The 24,466-nt window shown below is 36.0% G+C and overlaps 1 protein-coding gene across 6 annotated transcripts in view; it reads right to left on the bottom strand.

Moving 5' to 3' along the window:
- Nucleotides 1-24,466, bottom strand: part of SCLT1 (sodium channel and clathrin linker 1) — a 249,657-nt gene that overhangs the window by 135,645 nt on the left and 89,546 nt on the right. For all 6 annotated transcript variants that reach the window (XR_002346423.1, XM_021100692.1, XM_013989334.2 and 3 more), the window contains one exon: nucleotides 1,417-1,552. Coding sequence is in view for 5 of the 6 variants with exons in the window: in XM_021100692.1 (XP_020956351.1) it covers nucleotides 1,417-1,552 (136 nt within the window). In the remaining variant the exon portion in view is untranslated. The remainder of the gene's footprint in view (nucleotides 1-1,416; nucleotides 1,553-24,466) is intronic.

Below are 24,466 nucleotides of genomic sequence, written 5' to 3'. Positions count from 1 at the left end.
ACACATTACACAAAGGCCTTTCAATCTAGAGATGGATAACAAAACAATTGCATTGTGTTTTACTAGAACTTTAAAATTAATAAACATGCATGTATAAGTAATAAGAGTAGTTAACATTTGACATTATTATTTTATGCATTTATTAACATTTTTCTATTATTCATACTTTATAAAATTGCCTAAACTCTCAGTAAGCAAAATTTCATATTGATATACAAAGTACTACACAGATTTGGCAAAATTTGTTTTTAACAAATCTGTTTTTTAAATTTCTGACTACTGAAACTTGGATCTCACCAAATCTATGAAATAATGATTCAAAATGTAGACAAAAAGCAGGACCATCTTCAGAGAAATAATATAACAACTAAGATGGAGATGGAGAAAGGCAAAGATAGGAGAGAAGGTAGGAGAAAGGGGTGAGAAGTGAGGAAACAAGTGCTTAAAAAAATAAAATTTAGCATTAGAAATTATAGTAAAAAAAGTACTAGAGAGAGGTGCTTTTTAGAGATAGAATTTTTGTTTTGTATGCTTTTTGAAACTACAAATCTTATCTAGTTTTGCACTCCTCTTTCTTTTTACAAATTAAATTAAGAAGTTTTAGTTTTATTAAGGTATGACCAATAATTATTGCTTATATTAGAGGTGTAACAAGTAAGAGTTCTTTTACACTCTTATGGTCTTTTCTTACACTTATCTTTTATGGTATGTCATAATATTTTGCAGGAGTTATAAGAAATGCATATTCTGTCATAGCTTTCACAAGACATACTTAAAATCTGGTTAGAAAGTATTTGTAAGTCTAAATTAATTTTCATTTATATCTATATTGAAATTAACAAATATTTCCTGAAATACTAGTCTAGAACTGAGTAAAGAACATGCTTTCCTCATTATTTTTCCCCTATTGCTTTTTCAAATTCCTTCCCTTTACAAATTAAAAACTAACTCAGTGCTACATAATGTTCCTTTTATCAACAGCCTATCTGATTAAAGTATCACTTTCAAAAGCAAAGAATTCCAAAACCAAATTTCCAAGTAAAAAAATGATTTTTCATAGATAACTATTAAATCAGGAAGTAGAATGAGATTCAAATCCATACAAGATATGAGATACCTAAGATACAAAAATTATAAATTAAAATAAAATTGCCTTACATATTAGCAAAACAAATGTAGTGCTAAAAACAGGATATACACAATAGAGCTTTCCAAATATTTCAATTACTATGAGGGAGGGTACATATTGCAAGTTTTGCTACGTGTTAACTACACTGCAAGCTGTAGAAAGCCACTAAGCTAACAATTTTGATATTCTGTTATCATTCATAAAAAATGACTGATACATATCTTTAAAACTTCTCTGATATTTGAGATATAATTACAGACATACGTGTGTTTGTATATATCACTCACTTGATTGGCCAGTTGTAGTTGTTCTTGAAGATTCCTGACTGTTTCATCATCTGTATATATCTCATTTCCCACCTCTGTGGCAAAGGGAAGGGCCTCCAACTGCTTTTCAACAGCATCTTTTAATTCACTGTGCAACCTTTTGAACAGTTAATACAATAATAGATTATAAATATAGACTCAGTAACAGTAATTATTGATTCAGTTGTCAACTAAATAAACATTTGGGTCAAAAATCACTGTTTACATAAACATCGGAGTTCCTGCTGTGGCACATTAGGATCAATGGCCCAGTACAGTGGATTAAGGATCTGGCATTGGCACAGCTGCAGCTTAGGTCACACTGAAGCTCAGATCTGATCCCTGGCCAGGGAATGCCATATGCCACCAGACGGCCAAAAACGGAAAAAAAAAAAAAAAAAAAAAACCCCACAAAAATCATTTTTAAATCAACCTCAGAATTTAGAAGTGATTTAAAAAACATTAAATAATATGCTACTAGAAAATATATATCACAATTGTGAATGAATTAAATTGGTCATAATTAATTCCAAGATACATAGTTCAGTTTTTCCTAGAAAGACTAATTTTTCAACAGAGTTATACCTTATTAATTGATAAAACAAGTGATTAAGGAAAAAATTTAAGTATGATAATAATTTCATCTAGTTAATTAAGTGGAAATGGGATTTTAAATCTTCTAGGATTGTTATTTTTTTCATTGTATTTCATAAAATTCATTTGATTTCTTACTAGTTCCAGTTAATAAAAAGTAAAAAAAAAAAATCTTCAGGATTATGAAATTAAGAATAGAGGCTTTATTTGCCAGCATATCCTTATATAACTCTTTCATAATTTATATAACCTCTGAAAGCCTTAAATTCAACTTTAATCTTAAATTAAATTATAAAGATTTCACACTTTAAAATTACACAAAAAAGCATAGAAAATTTCAAATTAAAAGACTGATTAGATCAAAATCATATAAACCCAGAAAGAAAAATGTGTTATAATATCAGAAGAACTTCAAGACACTGAATTCATATAATTATAACCAGAAAACATCATTTAAAACAAACACATATCAAGGTAAAAATTTTCCCAAGGAATTGCAACCATCTCTAAAATAACGTAAACAGAGTTATCTACTAATATTACAATCTCCATTGAAACTAGAAAAAATGAAATCTTAATTTTAAAACCATTTTACTGAAAATAAAGTTCATCAAATACAATAATATAGGGATTCAAGGAATCAGTATTGTTAAACTGACCATACTACTCAAGGCAATCTAAAGGTTCAGTGCATTATGTATAAAAATACCAGGGGTGGAGTTCTTGCTGTGGTGCATGGGTTTAAGAATCTGACTGTAGTGGCTCAGGTCACTGTGGAGGTGTGGGTTCAATTCCTAGCCTTGAGCAGTAGATTAAAGGATCTGGTGTTGCCACAGCTGCAGTATAGTTTGCAGCTGTGGTTTGGATTCAGTTCCTGGCCTGGGAACCTCCATATACCACTGGTATAGCCATTTAATATATAAATAAATAAATAAATAAATAAATACCAGTGGTAATTTTCACAGAACTAGATCAAATGATTTTAAAATCTGTATGGAAACAAAAGACCCTGATTAGCAAAAAAAAAATCTTGAGAAAGAAGAACAGAGGTAGAGGGAGAAACTATGATTCCTGATTTCAAACTATACTAAAAAGCTACATAATCAAAACAGTAATGGTACTGGCACAAAAACAGATATAATGATCAATAGAACAAAAAAGACAGCCCAGAAACAAAGCCACACACTTATAGTCAATTAATCTATGACAGGAGGTAGGAATATACAGTGGAGAAAAGGCAGTCTCTTCATTAGGTGGTGCTGGGAAACTGAATAGCTACATGTAAAAGAATCAGTAAGTGTGCTGGCAACTTGGACAGCTACATATAAAAGAATGAAATTAGAACATTCTCTAACACCATACGCAAAAATAAACTCAAAATGGATTAAAGACCTAGGGTAAGACTGGAAACCATAAAACTCCTAGAGAAAGACAGGCAGAATATTCTTTGACACGAATTGTGGCAGTATTTTTTTGGGGTGGAGGGGAATTTGTCTCCTAAAACAAAGGAAATAAAAGCAAAAATGAATAATTAGGACCTAATTAAATTTAAAATCTTTTGCACAGCAAAGGAAATCATCATCAAAATAAGAAAACCTAGAAAGAGAGAAAAGTAATCAGGACAGGACTAGCATTCCTGAGAGGGAGTTGTGAGAGAGAAAAGGAACCCACACCCCGGGAAGCCACCTAACAGACGGAGAGGTCAGCCAAGTCAATGGGACCTCAAAGTCGCTGAGAAAAGTGCCTCAGCTGTACCGAGAACAGCAAAGCAGAGTGAGAGCCACACAGATCATCAGAACCATCAGTCTGGACACCACAGCCTGAGATGCTTGGCCGGGGCTAGGCGCTGAGACTCAGGCTCCAGAGGTCAGTCCCAGGGAGAAGACTGAGGCTGGCTGTGTAGGAACAGCCTGAGGGGCTAATGAGCAGTGCACCACGGGCAGGGGAGCCACGGGCTCAAGAGAGGAACACCACCGGCAGAGGGAACCCGGGAGAAAGTCTGGACACTTTCACACACTGGACACAGGAGAGGCAAGGCGCCATTGTTAGGGAGGGGAGAGGAGGAAGGGCGGATGCCTTAGGAAACTCCCTGCAGTGGAGGGTGCGCATGCCTATGGGCTCTCAGAGGGTGGGGTGTCTCTGGTGCAGACTAGGGGTGGCAATAACCCTCTTGCTTGTTTAGGGCAGATGGGTGCTTCCTATGCAGGCTACTGGTGGCCAGGCACCTCTTGTGTGGGCTAAGGGCATTAGGGGGCTAAGTGCGACATGGTGCCTCTTGCACGAGCTACAGGGGACAGGGACAGACTGCGGCAGTCATCTCAGAGGCCAGAGGGAGGCACAGTTTGCCACTTCTGGGGGCCTGGAGTGGGCTCCACCTGTGACCCCAATCACCTCAGGGGTTGGCAAAAAAGAAAAGAAGGCACTGCAACCAAACACCATATGCTGATGCTCTCACTCCCCTAGGAACACACCTGCCCTCTGCAGCTGCCACTGTCAAACACTCTGGGTGGCACCCACTTTGTCACTGTTCCTTCCAAAGACCCTACAACTAGGAGCAGCCGGTGTAGCACCTCCTGCGTGGGCTAAGTGGGACAGGGTGCCTTTTGCGTGGTCTGCAGGCATCTCTGATTCCAGAGGTGGGCGTGGCCCACTGCCACTGGGGATACCTGAACAAAAATCACTTGCAGCCCCATTCATCTCAAGGGCACTACAGAGGAGGGCACCGTGACCGAACACCACCTGTTGGTGCTCTTGCAACCCTGGGAACACATCCGCCCTGCTGCTGCCACTGCCAAACATTCTGGGTCCACATGCCTGATCTCAGTCACTTCCCAGGATCCTGCAACTAGGAGCAGCCTGTACAGCACCTCCTATGCGGGCTAAGTGAGACGGGTTGCTTCATGCATGGTCTACACGTGGGGTGGGAGTGGGGGAACCACCACAGTTATCACTGACTCTAGAGATGGTCATGGCCCGCTCCCAGTAGGGGTCCTTGAACAGGAACCACCTGTGGTTCCAATCATCTCAGAGGAGGGCCTTGGAATCAAACACAGCCGTTGTTGCTCTCATTCCCCTAGGAACTCATGCACTCTGCTGCTGCTACTGCCAAATGCTCTGGTCACCTTGAAGATCTGCCTAGAGCTTATTACCACTTCCCAGGGTCCTGCAACTAGGAGTAGCCTGTGCCACCTTCCTGCAGATCCTTGCTGCTGTTGAGAGTCTAACGACCAGGCACTGACTGCTGGCCCTACCCATTGCCTCCTTCTCCCTGAAAACACACTGAGCATCCTGGAAATAATGGCCTGCCCAAACCGAAGAAAGAGACAGCAAATATTCACACTCCCACCCCCAAAATAATTAATAACCCTCCACAAAATACAAAGGGGTGCTCTTGCATAGAAGCAGTCGCCCAAGACTACAAGTTGGATTCCCTAAACTCATAGAAAAAGAAAAACATAAGAAAGATGAAGAAGCTCAGAAACCATTCCCAGTTAAAGGAACAGGATTGACATGAACCAGCAAACAATGAAACAGACCTCTGCAGTCTGACAGACACTAAGTTTAAAAGGGAGATACTGAAAAACTGAAGAAATAAAGAGAGGATATGAACTGTAATGCAGATTCCTTTAGAAAGGAACTAGAAAATATAAGGAGGAGCCAAGAAAAACTAGAAAATTCATTTGCAGAGATACGAACTGAGCTAAAGGTGATAAAGACCAGAATGAATAATGCAGAGGAACACATTAGTGACATGGAAGATAAAATAATGGAAATCACCACCCAATCAGGACAGAGGACAGAAAACAAATGAAAAAACATGAAAGCAATATAAGAGACCTATGGGATAATATAAAGCGGGCCAATGTACGCATAATAGGAATTCCAGAAGGAAAGGAAAAAGAAAAGGGGATTGCAAATGTATTTGAAGAAATTATGGCTAAAACCTTTCCAAATCTAAAGGATACTGATATCAAGATACAGGAAGCACGGAGAGCCCGAAACAAATTGAACCCAAACAGGCCCACTCCAAGACATATTATGACAAAAATGGCAAAAGTTAAAGAGAGGATTCTAAAGACAGCAAGAGAAAAGCAAAGCATTAATTATATAGGAACCCTCAAAGGCTATCAGCTGATTTCTCTACAGAAACACTACAGGCCAGAAGGGAGTGCAAGATACATTTAAAGGGCTGAAAGGAAAAAAATATGCAACTTAGAATACTCTATCCAGCAAGAATACCATTTAAAATACAAGGGAAAAAAAAGAATTTCTTCAACAAACAAAAGCTAAAAGAGTACAGCAATACTAAACACAGTCTAAAAGAAATACTGAAAGAACTTATCTAAATTAAAAAAAAAGAGAGAAAGAAAAAAGAAAAAAAGAAGAATTAGGATGGAGGAAACCACAATTAGAAAGCAGTTACTTAAATAAGCCAGCATACAGATCTAAACATGAAGATGTAAAAAACAAAACAAACAAAAAAACCAAACATCAAACGCATACAATGTGGGGAAGGAAAGTAAGGAAATATAGATTCTTTTTTTCTATTTTAATGATGTCTTTGAGCCTATATGACTATCAGGCAAAAGCAAGCAGATATAGGAAGGATTAACGTACTTAAAAAACAGGGCAACCGCAAATCAAAACCGAATATTACATTAAAAAAACTGAAAATAAAAATACTCAAACATAAAATAAATGGAAACCATCCAACTAAAAAAAAAAAAAGGAAGAGAAACATAGAATCCACTGGAAAACAAGGTTTAAAATAGTAATAAATACATACCTATCAATAATCACCTTAAATGTCAATGGACTGAATGCTCCAATCAAAAGACAAAGAGTGGCAGACTGGATAAAAAAGCAAAAACCTACAATATGCTGGATACAAGAAACTCACCTTAGGGCAAAGGACACATATAGATTGAAAGTGACGGGAAGGGAAAAGATATTTCATGCAATGGACAAGACAGGAAAGCAGGAGTTGCAATACTCATATTAGACAAAATATACTTTAAAACAAAGGCCATAAAGAAAGTCAAAGAAGGACACTATTTAATGGTAAAAGGATCCATTCAAGAAGAGGATATTACAATTGTCAATATATGTGCCCCTAACATAGGAGGACCCAGATACCTACAACAGATACTAATAGACATAAAAGAAGAAATTGATGGGAACATAATCATAGTAGGAGACTTTAACCCCACTCACATCAATGAACAGATCCTATAGACAGAAAACCAATAAGGGAACAGAGATCCTAAATGACACAAGAGAAAAGTTAAACTTAATCGACATTTTAAAGACATTTTACATCCAAAAAAATCAGAATATACATTCTTCTCAAGTGCACATGGAACATTCTCAAGAAGTGATCACATACTGGGGCACAAAGCTAACCTTAACAAATTCAAGAGTATAGAAATTATTTCAAATATCTTTGACCACAATGGCATGAAACTAGAAATTAACCACAGGAAAAGAAATGAGAAAAAACTTACTACATGAAGACTAAAAAACATGCTACTAAAAAACACATGGATCAATGTGGAAATCAAGAAGGAAATTAAAAAAATACCTCCAGACAAATGATAATGAAGACATAACCACTCAAAATCTATGGGATGCCACGAAAGGAACGCTCAGAGGGAAATTCATACTATATAGGCCTTCATCAAAAAAGAAAAATCTCAAATTGACAACTTAACCCAACGCCTAAATGAATCAGAAAAATAAGAACAAACAAAACCTAAAGTCAGTAGAAGGAAGAAAATCATAAAGATCAGAGAGGAAATCAATAAAATAGAGATTAAAAAAAATAGAAAGAATCAATAAAACCAAGAGCTGACTTTTTGAAAAGGTAGACAAAATTGACAAATCCCTGGCCAAACTCACCAAGGAGAGGAAAAAAAAAAAAAAAAAAAAAAAAAAAAAAAAAAAAAAACAAATAAAATAAGAAACAAAAAAGGAAAAGTCACAGTGATACTACAGAAATACAAAAAAACATAAGAGAATACTATGAAGAACTGTATGCTAACAAATTCGGCAACCTAGAAGAAATGGAAAACTTTCTGGAGATTTACAGCGTGCCAAAACTGATCAAAAGAAACAGGGAGCTCCCATCATGGCTCTTTGGTTAACGAATCTGACTAGGAACCATGAGGTTGCACGTTCAATCCTGGCCTCGCTCAGAGGGTTAAGGATCTGATGTTGCCATGAGTCATGGTGTAGGTTGCAAAGTGGCTCAGATCCCGCATTGCTGTGGCTCTGGTGTAGGCCGGCGGCTGCAGCTCTGATTAGACCCCTAGCCTGGGAACTTTCATATGCCACAGATGCTGCCCTGGAAAAGAAAAAAAGACCCCCCCCGAAAAAAAGAAAATGATCAATTGAACAAACCAACCACTAGAAATGAAATTGAATATGGCATAAAAACATACCTACAAATAAAACTCAAGGACCAGGTGGCTTCACAGGTAAATTCTACCAAACATACAAAGAGGAACTTATACCCATTCTCCTAAAACTTTCAAAAGATTGAAGAAGAAGACTCTTTTCAATTTTAATGATGTACTTGACCCTATATGACTATCAGGCAAAAGCAATTTCTACCAAAAATACAAAGAGGTACTTAGATCCTCCTTAAACGTATTCAAAAGGATGAAGAAAAGGAACATTACCAAAGACATTCTCTGATGCCAGCATCACTCTAATTCCAAATCCAGACAAAGATATCACCAAAAAAGAAAACTAGAGGCCAATATCTTTGGCGGATATAGATGCGAAAATTCTCAACAAAATTTTAGCCAACTGGGAGTTCCCGTCATGGCACAGTGGTTAACGAATCCGAGTAGGAACCATGAGGTTGCAGGTACGATCCCTGGACTTGCTAAGTGGGTTAAGGATCTGGCGTTGCCATGAGCTGTGGTGTAGGTCACAGACATGGCTCGGATCCCGCATGGCTGTGGCTCTGGTGTAGGCTGGTGGCTAGAGCTCCAAATAGACCCCTAGCCTTGGAACCTCCACATGCCGTGGGAGCGGCCCTAGAAAAGACAAAAAAAAAAAAAAAAAAATTTTTAGCCAACCAAATCCTACAACATATAAAAAAGATCATACACCACAACCAGGTGGGACTCATCCCAGCTGCACAAGGATCATTCAACACACCCAAATCAATCAACATCATACACCACATGAACAAAAGAAAAGTCAAAAACCACATAATCATCTCAATAGATGCAGAAAAAGCATGTGACAAAGTCCAACATCCATTCATGACCAAAACTCTTACCAAAGTGGGTATAGAGGGGACATACCTCAACAGAGGAAAAGTTGTTAGGACAAACCCACAGCAAATATAATACTCAATGGAGAAAAGCTGAAAGAATTCCTACTAAAATCTGGAACAAGACAAGGATGCCCACTCTCACCACTCTTATTCAACATAGTTTTGGAAGTCCTAGCCACAGCAATCAGACAAACAAAAGAAATTAAAAAAAGAGAAGAGGTAAAACTGTCCCTCCATGCAGATGACATGATACTACTAGAGATAGAAAAACCCTAAGGACTCAACCCCAAAACGACTTGAACTGATCAACAAATTCAGCAAAGTAGCAGGATATAAGATTAACACGCAGAAATCAGTTGCATTTCTGTATACTAACAATGAAATATTAGAAAAGGAATACAAACATACAATACCTTTTAAAATTGCACCCCCCAAAAATCAAATACCTCGGAATACACCTGACCAAGGAGGTAAAGGACTTATATGCCAAGAACTATAAAACACTAATCAAGGAAATCAAAGAATATGTAAAGAAACGGAAAGGCATTCCATGCTCCTGGGCTGGAAAAATTAATATTGGAAAAATGGCCATACTACCCAAAGCAATCTACAGATTCAATGCAATCCCTATCAATTGACCCATGACGTTTTTCACAGAACTAGAACAAACAATCTGAAAATTTATATGGAACCACAAAAGACCCAGAAGTGCCAAAGCAATCCTGAGGAACAAAAACCAAGCGGGAAGCATCACGCTCCCAGACTTCAGGCAATATTACAAAGCCACAGTCATCATGACACTGTGCTACTGGATCCAAAACAGACATACGGACCAATGAAACAGAACAGAGAACCTGGAATGAAACCCAGACACCTATGGTTAGTTAATCTTTGACAAAGGTGGCAAGAACATAAAATGGGAAAAAGACAGTCTTTTCAGCAAGTATTGCTGGACAGCTGCTGGACAGCTGCATGCAAAGCAATGAAATTAGAACACACCCTCACACCATGCACCAAAAGAAACTCAAAATGGCTGAAAGACTTAAATATAAGACAAGACACCATCAAACTCCTGGAAGAGAACATAGGCAAAACATTCCTGACATCAACCTTACAAATGTTTTCTCAGGTCAATCTCCCAAAGCAACAGAAATAAGAGCAAAAATAAACCAATGGGACCTAATCAAACTGACAAGCTTTTGCACAGCAAAGGAAACCCAAAAGAAAACAAAAAGACAACTTACAGAATGGGAGAAAATAGTTTCAAGTGATGCAACCGACAAAGGCTTCATCTCTAAAGTATACAAACAACTTGTACAACTCAACAGCAAAAAAGCCAATAACCCAATGGAAATGGGCAGAAGACCTGAATAGACATTTCTCCAAGGAAGAGATACAGCTGGCCAGCAAACACATGAAAAAATGCTCAACATCCCTGATTATTAGAGAAATGTAAATCAAAATTACCATGAGATACCACCTCTCACCAGTCAGAATGGCCATCATTAGTAAGTCCACAAATAACAAGTGCTGGAGGGGGTGTGGAGAAAAGGGAACCCTCCTGCACTGTTGGTTGGAATGTAAACTGGTATAACCCCTAGGGAGAACAGTATAGAGATACCTTAGAAATCTATACATAGAACTACCTTATGACCCAGCCATCCCACTCTTGGGCATATATCCAGACAAAACTTTCCCTAAAAAAGACACATGCACCTGCATGTTCCTTGCAACACTATTCACATTAGCTAAGACATGGAAACAACCCAAATGTCCAGCAACAGATGATTGGATTAGGAAGAAGTGGTATATACTACACAATGGAATGCTACTCAGCCACAAAGAAAAACAAGGTAATGTCATTTGCAGCAACATGGATGGAACTAGAGACTCTCATTCTGAGTGAAGTAAGTCAGAAAGAGAAAGACAGATACCATATGGTATCACATATATCTGGAATATAATATCCAGCACAAATGAACCTTTCCATGGAAAAGAAAATCATGGACTTGGAGAATAGACTTGTGCTTGCCAAGGGGGAGGGGGAGGGAATAGGGTGGATTGGGGAGTTTGGGGTTACTAGATGCAGACTATTGCCTTTGTAATGGATTAGCAATGAGATCCTGCTATGTAGCACTGGGAGCTTTGTCTAGTCACTTATGATGGAAGATGATAATGTGAGGAAAAAAACTGTACACATAATATGTGTATCTGGGTCACCATGCTGTACAGTAGAAAAGAAAATTGTATTGGGGAAATAATAATTAAAAAAATTTTTAAGGAAATTGAAATTCATAACAAATGTAACTTTCTTCCTTAAGCCTGCATAGCTACTCAAGGTCAGAGTGAAATTCAAATTGTCATCTGTCTGCCCCATGACATTTATTGCTTTGTTAAAAAGGATCTGTATTCCCATAGACTGAATTACCAATTGCTTCTTGTAAATTTTATATTTTATTATAACTCCGTGAATGATTTTGCTACAGCTAGAAAAAAAAAGAAAAAAAAGAAAACCTACTGAATGGGAGAGAATATTTGCAAATGATATGACTGGTAAGGTGTTAATATCCAACATATACATACAGCTCATACAACTCAACATCAAAAAGTAAACAACCTGATTTAAAAATGGGCAGAATACTTGTATACACATTTTTCCAAAGAGGAATGCGTATTGCTAACAGGCACATGAAAATATGTTCAATATTGATAACATTGCAAGGGGAGGGGATAGAGGCATATAGAGGTACTGGATTAAGAGGCACAAACTTAGATATAAACTATATAGACATCAGCTTAGAAGATATGCTGTACAACACGGAGAATACGGCCAGTATTTTATAGTACCCTTAAATGAAGTATAACTTTTAAACACTGTGAATCCCCATATAACTATAACTTACATCCTGTTGTATAGCAGCAACATTTTAATTTAAAAAAAAAAAAACTGTAAGAAACCCACCTTAAAGGTTAAGAACATATTGTCTATTTCAAAACTGCCTGAATTTGAAAATAAAATCTGTCACTTTGTTAACTATGTGACCTTAAACAAGTTCCTTAACCTCTCTCAGCCTCAGTTTCTCTCTCTATAAAATATAAGTATATCCCACTATTATTGCTTATTCTCTTCTAAAAAATTTTTTACCATTCTGTATTGAATCTTGTTTCTCTCAATATTCTTTCTCAGTCCAAGTGGAATTTTCATCTCTCCATGTTTAACTTTTGGTACTTAAGCCTTGGAGAGCTTAATTTCTGTTTTTGTGCCAGCACCATACAGTATGGATGGCTGTAGCTTTGTAGTATAGTCTCAAATCACGAAGCCTGGTTCCTCTACCTCCATTTTTCTTCCTCAAGATTGCATTGTGGGGTCTCTTGTGTTTCCCCAAATTAAATATTTTTGTTCTAATTCTATGAAAAATGCCATTGGTAATCTGGTATAGATTGTATTTGAATCTGTAAATTCCTTGGGTGATATAGTCATTTTGACAATACTGAGTCTTCCAATCTAAGAACATGGTGTACCTTTCTGTTAGTGCCATCTTTGATTTCTTTCATTACGTTTTATAGTTTTCAGAGTACAAGTCTTTCGCCTCCTTAGGTAGGTTTATTCCTAGGTATTGTATTCTTTTTGATGTGATGGTAATGGGCTGTTTCCTTAATTTCTCTTTTTGATAGTTTGTTATTAAGAGTATGGAAATTCAACGGATTTCTGTGTGTTAACTTTGTATACTCGACATTTCTGAATTCACTGATGAGCTCTAGTATTTTCTGGTGGCATCCTTAGAACTTTCTATGTAGAGTAGACAATTTTATCTTTTCCCTTCCAATTTGGGTAGCTTTTATTTCTTTTTCTTGTCTGATTGCTGTCGCTAGAACTTCCAATGATATGTTGAAGAAAAGGGGTGAGAGTGTGCATCCTTATCTTGTTACCGATCTTGGAGGAAATGCTTCCAGTTTTTAACTGTTGAAGGCAATATTGGGTATCAGGTTTTCACATATGGCCTTTACTAATGTTGAGGTATGTTCTCTCTATAGCCACTTTGTTGATTTTTTTATCACGAATGGATGAATTTCTTCGAAATGTTTTACTGAGATGATCAAATGATTTTTTCTCTGTCTTTTTTTTTTTTACTGCCACGCCGGTGGCATATGTAAGTTCCTGGGCTAGGGGTTCTAATTGGAGCTGCAGCTGCCTGCCTACACCATAGGCACAACAAGGCGGGATCCAAGCTGTGTCTGTGACCTACACCAGAGCTTGCAGCAATGTGGATCCTTAACCCACTGAGTGAGGCCAGGGATTGAACACACATCCTCATGGATACTAGTCAGATTCATTTCCACTGTGCCACAACGGAAACTCCTCAAATGCTTTTTATTTATTTATTTAATGTTGTATACCACATTGACTGACTTATGGTTACTGAACTATCTGTACTCCTGGGATAAATTCTCCTTAAACATGGTGTATTATACTTTTAATGTACTACTGAATTTGACATGCTAGTATTTTCTGGAGAATTTTTACATCTATATTCATCAGTGACATTTGCCTGTGGTTTTCTGGTTTTGTGTATATGTGTGTTTGCGTTGTGTCTCTGTCTGGTTTAATATAAGGGAGATGCTGGAAATGTTTCTTCCTCTTCAATTTTTTTTTGGAATTAGTTGAGAAGGACAGGTATTGACTCCGCTTTAAATCTTTAGTAGAATTCATTGAAAATCTCTGGTCCTGAAATCTTGATTCTCAGTTTTAACTGATTCAATTTCAATATTGCTAAGTGTTAGGTTCATATTTTCTGTTCCTGAATTGGTCTTGGGATTACATGTTTCTAGGCAATTAGACATTTCTTCTTGACTTTTCATTTTATTAGTGTTAACTATTCACAGTAATATCTTATAATCTTTCATATTTCTGTGTTGCTGGTCATAACTTCTCTTTCATTTCTGATTTGATTTATTTAAGTCTTCCTTTTCCATGGTGAGTCTGGCTAAAGGTTCATCAATTCTGTCAAAAGAACCAGCTCTTAGTTTCACTGATTATTTGTATTTATTTTTAGTCTTCATTTATTTCTGCTCTGATCTTTATTACATCTTTCCTTCTACTAACTTTGGATTTTGTTACTTCTTTTCTAGCTCTTTTAGTTGTAAAGATAAAATTGTTTGAGATTTTTCTTACCTCCTCCAGTAAGCCTGTACTGCTAGAAGCTTTCTTTTGATAACTGCTTTTGCTGCTTCCCATAGCTGTTCCTTTATTCTATTTTCAATTTAATTTGTCTCCAGGTTTTTTTTAATTTGCTCTTTGATTTTTTCAGCAACCCACTGGTTACTCACCATCATGTTGTTTAGTCTCCACGTGTTCATGGGGTTTTTTTTCCTACAATTTTTTCACTGTAGTTGATTTCTAGCCCCATTGGGTTTTGGTTATAAAAGACATTTAATATGATTCCAAACTTCTTAAATTTCCGAAGACTAGCTCTGTGGCCTAGAATGTGCTCTATCCTGGAAAATGTTCCATATGCAGTTTAATGTTTATTATGTTGCTTTGGAATGGAATGTAGATAGATAGACAGATAAACAGATAGAGAGAGGCAAGGGGTCAATCTGATCTAATGTGTCATTTAAGGCTAGTATTTCTCTGGATGATCTTCCATTTATGTAAGTAGGTTGTTAAAGTTCCATATTATTATTGCAAAACTCAATTTCTCCCTTTATGTTTATTTTTGATTTTTGTATTTAAGTGCTCCTAAGTTGGCACATAAATATTTGCAAGTGTTTCATATTGATAGATTAATCCCTTTATCATGTAATATCCTTCTTTATCTCAGTCTTTGAAGTTTATTTTGTCTGAGAACTACTATCCTAACCTTCTTTCCATTTCCATTTGTATGGAAAAAACTCTTTCCATACTCTCATTTTCCATCTCTGTATGTCTTTAGATCTGAAGTGAGTCTCTTCTAGGAAGCATGTATATAGTTCTTGTTTTTGTACCCATTCAACCATTCTGTCTTTTGATTGGAATATTTAGTCCAATACACTTTAAATTATTATTGATATGTATATACGTACTGCCATTCTGTTATTTACTGGTTTACGGGAATTCCACCAGCTTACTTTTGAATAGCACTTGCATGGTATATCTACAGTTCATCCCCTTTATTGCAACCATTCAACATTCGTATATTTTAGGAACCTAACAAGAAGTACATACTGTAACTGGTTTCTTTTTTAATCTCTAATAAATTGCTATCTTTTAATTGCAACATGTAGTACACAGAAATTTAATTACTAATATATTTGACTTTATCTCTACAATCTTAATATTTGCTTTTCTATTACGATTTTTCTCTCCTTTCATGCTTTATTTTAGATTAGTTTTTATTATTCCACTTTTCTACTCTATTATCTCAGTTGGCAGTTATATATGATTTTTGCTTTAGAGATTATAACATACATCACTGAGTTATCAAATTCTAAAATAGATTAGTATATTTCCTTTGAGTAATGCTAGAATCTGAGAATATTTTCTCTCTTTACCCTTTTCCTAAATTTATGATATTGTTTTAATTCTTCACAGATATGTTAGAGACATTATTATTGTTTTAGAATAGTAGATGTTCACTAGAGTTTCTGTGAACTCTTTTTTTTTGTCTTTTTGTCTTTTGTTGTTGTTGTTGTTGTTGCTATTTCTTGGGCCGCTCCCGCGGCATATGGAGGTTCCCAGGCTAGGGGTCGAATCGGAGCTGTAGCCACCGGCCTACGCCAGAGCCACAGCAACGCGGGATCCGAGCTGTGTCTGCAACCTACACCACAGCTCACAGCAACGCTGGATCGTTAACCCACCGAGCAAGGGCAGAGACCGAACCCGCAACCTCATGGTTCCTAGTCGGATTCGTTAACCACTGCGCCACGACGGGAACTCCTTTTTTTTTTTTTTTGTCTTTTTGTCTTTTGTTGTTGTTGTTGTTGCTATTCCATTTCCTGTAGTTCTAAGCTTCCATCTGGGATTTTTTTTTATAACATCCTTTTAAGGTTTTCTTTAGTTTTGCCAATAATAATTTTCTCAATTTCTTTTCAATTGATCTTTCTTCTGAAGGCTATTTCACAAGGTAAAGAATTATATAGAGTTCCTGTTGTGGTGCAGCAGAAGCGAATACAACTAGGAACCAAGAGGTTGTGGGTTAAATCCTTGGCCTTGCTCAGTGGGTTAAAGATCTGGTGTTGCTGTGAGCTGTGATATAGGTCACAGACATGGCTTGGATCCTGGGTTGCTGTGGCTGTGGTGCTGGCCAGCAGCTGTAGCTCTGATTTGACTCCTACTCTGGGAATCTCCATATGCCTCGAGTGTGGCCCCAAAAAGCAAAAAAAAAAAAAAAAAAAGTATAATATATATCAGTTTTTCTTTCAGCACTTTAAAATTATGGCTTAGTCTCCTGATTTCCAGCATTTCTATTGATAAGTCAGTTACTATCTTATTGTTGCTACTTTAAAATTAATCTTTTTCTGCTTTGAAGTTTTTTCTTTAGTTTTCTTTGGTTTTATAACAACATATGGGCGTTTTTATTTGCATTATCCTGCCTATGTTGCATAGTATTTCTTTAGTCTGATGTCTTTCTGTCCTCTCTTATTGGGAATCTATATAATGAATATATGAATTTTACCTCTTTTTACTATTTCCCATTTATCTTACTGTTTGCTTGTTTTTGCATTTTCTATACTCTTCACTCTCCAACCTTCATTCTGAATATTTTTTTCTGATTGGGTTGCACTTCATTAATTCTCTCCTCAGTTATGTCTCATTTCCATTACTGTATTTTTTTCAGTTCTGGAATTTCTACTTGGTACTTTTAAAAAGAGCTTTTAGTTCTCTTACAGAAACTCATACAACTGTGTCTTATTTAACTGAGCATAGTAAGCATGGCTATTTTAAAGACCAAACCTATGGATCTGTTTCTACTGCATACTATTTTTTATTGTGCATGATGTTTTCAGTGTTTCTGTTACTAGTGCTTCTTATGCTAGATATGAGCCAGATAACACAAGAAGTACAGAGATATTCTTAGGACTGGCAATGATGTTATCCTCCTGTAAAAATATTCCATCTCTTCAGGTGGGGAGTAATATTGCAGTGCTATCACTCCATTAGCATATTATACCAAGATCAAAGATTCAGATAATTCAGTCATGTTTCAGATATTTTTTTTTTTTTTTTTTTTTTTTTTTTTTGCTTCTTAAGGCCACACGATGGCATATGGAGGTTCCCAGGCTAGAGGTCTAATTGGAGCTGCATATGCGACCTACACCACAGCTCGCCACAATGCTGGATCCTTAACCACTTAGCGAGGCCAGGGATCAAACCTGCAACCTCATTGTTCCTAGTTGGATTTGTTTCTGCTGCGCCATGATGGGAACGCTATGCTTCAGGTCTTTTATGACTAGTCAACTTTGAAAGAAGTCACTCTTATTTAAAATCCTGGATGTCCTGAGCCACCTACCATGACATCTGATGGGCTCTGAATATCAATTTGTTCTTTCTTTTTATGCCTGCACTTGCAGCATAGAGAAGTTCCTGGGCCAGAGGTCAAATCAGAGCCACAGCCACAGCAACACCAGATCCGAACTGCATCTGCGATCCATGCTACAGCTTACAGCAATGCTGGATCCTTAAATCACTGAGTCAGGGTAGGATCAAATCTGCATCCTCATAGAGACAATGTCAGGTCCTTAACCTTCTCAGTCACAACAGGAACTCTCTGAATTTCAATTTTTACTTCACTAGATCCATACATTTTTTTAAGTTCTGCTCAATTTTCAACCTTTCTTCACCTCTTCCAACACAGGGAGATACTTCTAAAGGAAAGTAACTCCCAAATGCAGGCTTATATCCCTAAGTTTCTTTCTTTTCCTGGTCTTTGTCCTACCATTCTACATTGACTCCAGTTCACTTCAACAGTAAAATTTTTGTCAAGATTTTCTAGTTTTTGCCCAGATTCTCTAGTTAACTCAGAAGTCTGATGCCTTAAGTGTAAACAAAAGTATAATTCACTTATTTTCAATTAATTAAAAACATTCTGAATAATAGATTGGCTGCATCTCACTAGTTTGATATGCTATTTATTTTATGCAGTTTCCAATTTTAGTTTTTTCTTTTTTCTCTTTTCTTTCTTTTCTTTTTTCTTCTTTTTAGAGCTGCACCTGCAGCATATGGAGGATCCTAGGCTAGGGGTCGAAGTGGAGATACAGCTGCCAGCCTATACCACAGCTACAGCAATGCCAGATCCAAGCCGCAAACATATAGCTCATAGCAACACCAGATCTTTTACCCACTGAGTGGGGCCAGGATTTGAACCCACATCCTCATGGATACTAGCTGGGTTCACTTCCACTGAGCCACAGCAGGAATTCCCCAACTTTAGTTTTCAATTGTACTCTTCAATTCCTTTTTATCTCAGGAATTAGCTGAAAATATAGTGAAAAGAAATTATTTGCATCCATCTGTTGTTATTTCTAACTTTATTGTAGGTGTGATTTACATTTAATTTGTATGTATGTATGTGGTGGGGGGGGGCATGCAGGCCATATTTAGGTAAATTTTCATGGGCCTTTAAAAAAAACCAGTATATTTCTGTTGGTTCATATATGAGTAGTATAAACAGAAAAATATACATACATATACTTAAGCTTGTTCTTTACTCTTTATAATCTTTAATATCACAGCTTATTTTTACCCTTTTCTTTGAAATATAACTTAGTTGCAATAACATATTTGTAAATATTGAGGAAATAAATTTTATCCAATTATCCAAATATCATGCCAGTATAATTAAGAAAATGAAACCAGGAGTTCCCGTCGTGGCGCAGTGGTTAACAAATCCGACTAGGAACCATGAGGTTGCGGGTTCGGTCTCTGCCCTTGCTCGGTGGGTTAACGATCCGGCGTTGCCGTGAGCTGTGGTGTAGGTTGCAGACGCGGCTCGGATCCCGCGTTGCTGTGGCTCTGGCGTAGGCCGGTGGCTACAGCTCCGATTCAACTCCTAGCCTGGGAACCTCCATATGCCGCGGGAGTGGCCCAAGAAATAGCAACAACAACAACAACAGACAAAAGACAAAAAGACAAAAAAAAAAAAAAAAAAAGAAAAGAAAATGAAACCAATTAAGTACTGCAAAGGTTTAAGGAATCAATCTTTTTCAAAGCATTATTTTTTCTCTGTGGTTGACAAATCTTGAAAATACATATCAATAATTTAAGTAAGTTCAACAAACATTTGAAGAGACATTGCATACCAGATAGTAAGACAGTTCTGGTCCTAGCTGAATTTATTCAAATATATAAGCAAGTCAAAATTTAAGAACAATGGCAACATTAAAAAGGACAAAGTTCCATCAGATAGCTTCACAGTAACAGGAGAGAGGAAGAGAAACCATATAAAGCTTTGTGGAAGTAAACTGTATTATTATTAATAACACTAGTAGCACCACATTTTTTCTGCAGTAGCAGCTGCTTTGTCTGTAGTCACCATCAACTAGGTGATCTCTATTTCTAGTGAAAATTCTAAAAACCCCTCAATCTTAGTGGTTTAGCTACCTGCATAACAGTTTTGCTGACAGAAATGACGCAAAGTCCACAGTTAGGAAACTGGACAATCAGGATACAGCTATACCAACTGCTAGTTCCAGGAGCCCACCTCTTTAAGCTAAGATGCTGGGATCAGGAAGTTACTGCTGGAACTACTGCCTGCAGGAACACCCTGCCTTAGCTTTGACAGAAGAAGTGCCAGAATTATTGGTTCCAGGGCCACACTACACTTGTTAGATTCTTATCCACCAAAATAGGTCCCCAGTGCTTTTCCTCCTATATATCTCCTAATTTAGGTCACTTAAAATCATTTATCATTAGCAAAACCTAGTTCATGTCCTGAACTAGTTTTTGGTTTTTCAGCATTTGCAGTACAAAAAGGTACTCTAAAAGGAGGTTAGAACAGATGTTAAGCCAGTCTACTGTATATGCTATAAACTGCTATTACAATTGTACAATTTAATTAAATGTGACCTAAAGTAATAAAAGCACAAAGGAGCTGTTTTTTTTTCTATGAAATCTCAACTGAATATGAAAGGCTCAAGAAAGATGAGTTGTTAAATAGATTCTGTTGAATTAAAGATAGGTTAAATAATCATAAAAAGTCAGAAAAGTTATAAAAATACAGAAGATCAAAAGGATCTCTAAGTTCTCACTCTTCTTCGAAGACCCTGACACTGGAAATTATAAAGAATGAATTACCCTTTATGATTTATGTATAAAGACAACAAAGAACTATAATTAGTAGCCTTAAAGATCTTGGCATTATATAAAAAAATTAAGTGCACATTTAAGTCAAAGCTACATTTTTTTCAAAGTATGTTATTTCTAATGATTCTCCATTTTATTGCCTCTTTCAATGTACAGACCATTTATTAATCTAGAAGGTAAGAGAAGTGGTACTATATATTATGCTAGGCACAATATGATTAAATTTAAAAGAACAGTGTTTTTGACCTCGTGGTATTAACTTTTTCACTGGATATTCCTGAAAAATGCTTTTCTTAAAGAAAATATTATCCCATAATATAGTGTCTTTACATTAAATTACTATATCTTTAAGCTTTTAAAGTTATCATTTATAGTTTTTATTATTTTCTGTCTTACCACCTATAGTATCACTTCAAAAGTAAAGAGCACTTACTATAATCATAAAAATATATAAACAATAAAAACAAAATCTAATCAAAATTGCTCATTTTATAGCTTAAGAAACCAAGCTCAAAACTGATTAAAGTATCAACACCAGGAAAATCATCTAGCTAGTAACTGCATTCCTGAAATTATAATTGATTCTCATAAATAGGGAAAAGAAATTTAGCAAAGGTGACTTTCTAAATTTTTGATACCTCAGGTGACAAAGATGAATCAAACACAATTCCAACTTGTCTTTGAACTGGATTGGTCATTGATAGAAAGATGGACCATTCTTTTACATACTATTAAAAAGAAAAATCACTGCCTATTATTTTTGACATGCCATTCACTATGGCTACATCTCAATTTTGTAGATCTTAAAAGGGGCAAATATTGTTAGTGAATCCTAGAATTAATTGAGAGAGGATGGAGAGTAGTACAAATGCATACCTCGCTACATACCTTCCCTCACAGATTATTTATCCTATAACTCCAAGTTTCCTCAGTGAAGGTGTTCACATTCCTGCTATGGAGTAGTGCTTCTTTGGGGGATTAATGCAGGACACACTCTAATTATTAGAATTATTGCTTCCCTTCTTAAGCTCCTGCAATGAATAATACACATTCTTTCCAGAACAATCTGGAATTTTCAAGTTCTAAAGTGCAACTAAATATACTCCAACAGTGCACCTCTCTCTGTTGAAAACCCTTAAAGAGCTCTTTCTTTATGTGTTGGACAAGTTTAAGTTCCTTAACAGAGCATATAGGATGTTATAGAATCTGGTTCCTGCCCACCATCTCAAGCTTCCCATGCATAATTCCCCTATATAAATAAGTTGAAATATAGCCATATTAAATGATCTGCATTTTATTAAACATACTTTTTTTAGTTGTGAACTCTAACTCATTCATAAAGACTCTCCTCAAATTTCGTTCTCTCAGTTAAGCCTTCTCTGATGTCTCCAGCCAGAATGATGTCTTCAACACTATAATTATACATATTGGACATATTATAGTTAAAGTGCCTGGTATGCCCAGACTTAAGTAATCCTTGACTATAGCCCTGCTCTTGGAAATAGCATGTGCTATTCTTCCCATAGAGAAGTCAATGATTAGACTATTTCTTAAGGGCAGCTCTAGCATAAGCTGACTAGTATTAAAGGGGTGTCATTAGTTAAACCAACAAGAATGGATACCTTCAAGGATTTGGCCTCAAGAACAGAGAGAATCACTTTTTGATTGGAAGAGTAGGAGTATCAGCTATATGGCAGAGGTGCCATTATTAAGGGAGACCATGAAGGGTATATGAGAGAACTAGTAAGAGGATCATATCCTTAGAGATGGTCTCCTAGTTCTTATTGTATTACATGTATTTCCTTATTATATATTACCAATTACTTATTTTTCTTCTTGAAGCAAAAAGAGCCAAATATGAATACACGTATGTGTTTATGTTCCTAATATTTAAAATCATCCACTCAAAAAATAGTCATTGAACATTTATTATGTATAAAGCACTGTTCAGTGGTAGTAGGTATACAGAATAGAAAAGAGCCCTGCTCCATGAAGATATCCTAGTAAATAAGATAAGTAATAAGTAAATAAATAAATATCCAAGAGAAATCATTATCAGAAATAAAATAAAACTGGATTATAGAAAAAAGAAGTTGAGAAGGGAACAGCAGTGCTAGATATATGATCAGGGAATGTTTTCCTGATTAAAAAGGAGAAGACAGTCCTACATAGGTCTGGAGAAGAACATTCCAGACAGAAGAAATAAGTAACAGGTTTCTGGTGAAAAGTGGTTTGCCACATTAAAAGAACCCAAAGTAAGATGGCCAGTGTGACTGGAGACTAGACTAGGAGGGGGTGTGTTAAGAGAAATATATGTATACACACACACATATACACACATAAAAATATACAAACACATTATAAACAGACAGATACAGAAATCAGGGTAGCTCTGACTTTATATGATATTATCAGAGAAATTTTAAACTTTTTAGAGAAAGCTCAGGATTGTGGTTAATTTGGGGTGATGGTCTTCTGTACAGTATAATGACCTAAATCAGCATCAGAACAGCAATGTTCACCATGTCATTCCAGAGATTTCTCCCTTTCATTGGCAAAGAGATCAAATACATTCGTGTTCTACAATTATATAAATAAAGTTTTGGGGTAGAGAATACCATTTTTGGTTAAGTATTAAAAAATAATGGCTTTATTATTATTTTTATAAATATATACATGAACTCCCCAAATTTCAAATAGATAACATTTATTATATTGTGTTTATAGTAACTATGAACACACACTAATGATATAATAATTGCAAATGGTGAAATCAAATGTAACAATCATACCTTTGATGCATATTATTATATTATTATTCAATTATCATTTGTCAATGAGAACAAATCACTGAAAACAGTGCTAGAAAACAATCCTATTTTACAATGCCATTGAAATCTTCTACATCATAAAGACTTAGTTTTAATCTTAAAAGAGATAAATACTAGACTATTAGAAAAAAAGTAAAAAAATTAGCAAAATAAATAATATGCCAAATATAATTGGTTTTAATTTACTATATACTAACGTAATACTTCTGTTGAAGTTTTCTCTTTCTGTGCTCTAAGACTACATATACGGCTAAATAAAACCATAAAGACAATTACTAATTTCAAAAAAGCTATTTGGTGAAAGTTAAAGACTCGTAAACAGATTGTGCAGCAAAAGATCATAACATGTATCAAAGAACAATAAACTTTTTCTGTAAAGGCCCAGATAGCAAATATTCTAGTCTATGTGGGCTATTCAGTCTCTGTCTCAACTATTCAAATCCAACACTGTAGAGCAAAAGCAACCATAGAAAAATATAAATGAACAAGTGTGGCTGTGATCCAATAAACTTCTATTTACAAATCTAGCAGCAGGTCAGATTTGGCCCCCAAGCTGTAGTTTGTGAACCCCTGACAGATGCAATCAAGTCTCTGAATCAGTTAGTGTACTTCGGCTATAAGTAACAAAATGCCTAACACAAAAATTGCAGAGATTTTTGTCTTTTTTATTCACTAACATATTTCAGAGCCTTGAATAGTGTGTGTACTTTGTAGGAACTTAATATATATTAATCAATGATTGAACAAATGTTTTATTACTTCAACAAACATTAAATCTGAAGGTAAGTGGCTCTAGTTTTATTTCAGCAATGTACCAATATAATTTAAAGATGACAAGGGTTTCCCCATCTTTCCCTTCTTCCAATCTCACTGTCTTGTTTTCTTTTTGCCTGTCTTTTTATCAGTGAGAAAATTTTTTCCTAGATGCTCTACAACAAACTCTCCCTTATACTTCACCATGTAAAATTTGCATGTTCATACTTGGACCAATACCTGGTAAAAAGAAAGATGAACTGGTTTAAACCAAAGATTTATCAC

The sequence above is a fragment of the Sus scrofa genome, chromosome 8 (assembly GCF_000003025.6).
Source record: "Sus scrofa isolate TJ Tabasco breed Duroc chromosome 8, Sscrofa11.1, whole genome shotgun sequence".
Classification (NCBI taxonomy): Eukaryota; Metazoa; Chordata; class Mammalia; order Artiodactyla; family Suidae; genus Sus; species Sus scrofa.
Note: the sequence above shows the minus strand (reverse complement) of the source record. Positions and strands in the feature narration are given on the sequence as shown.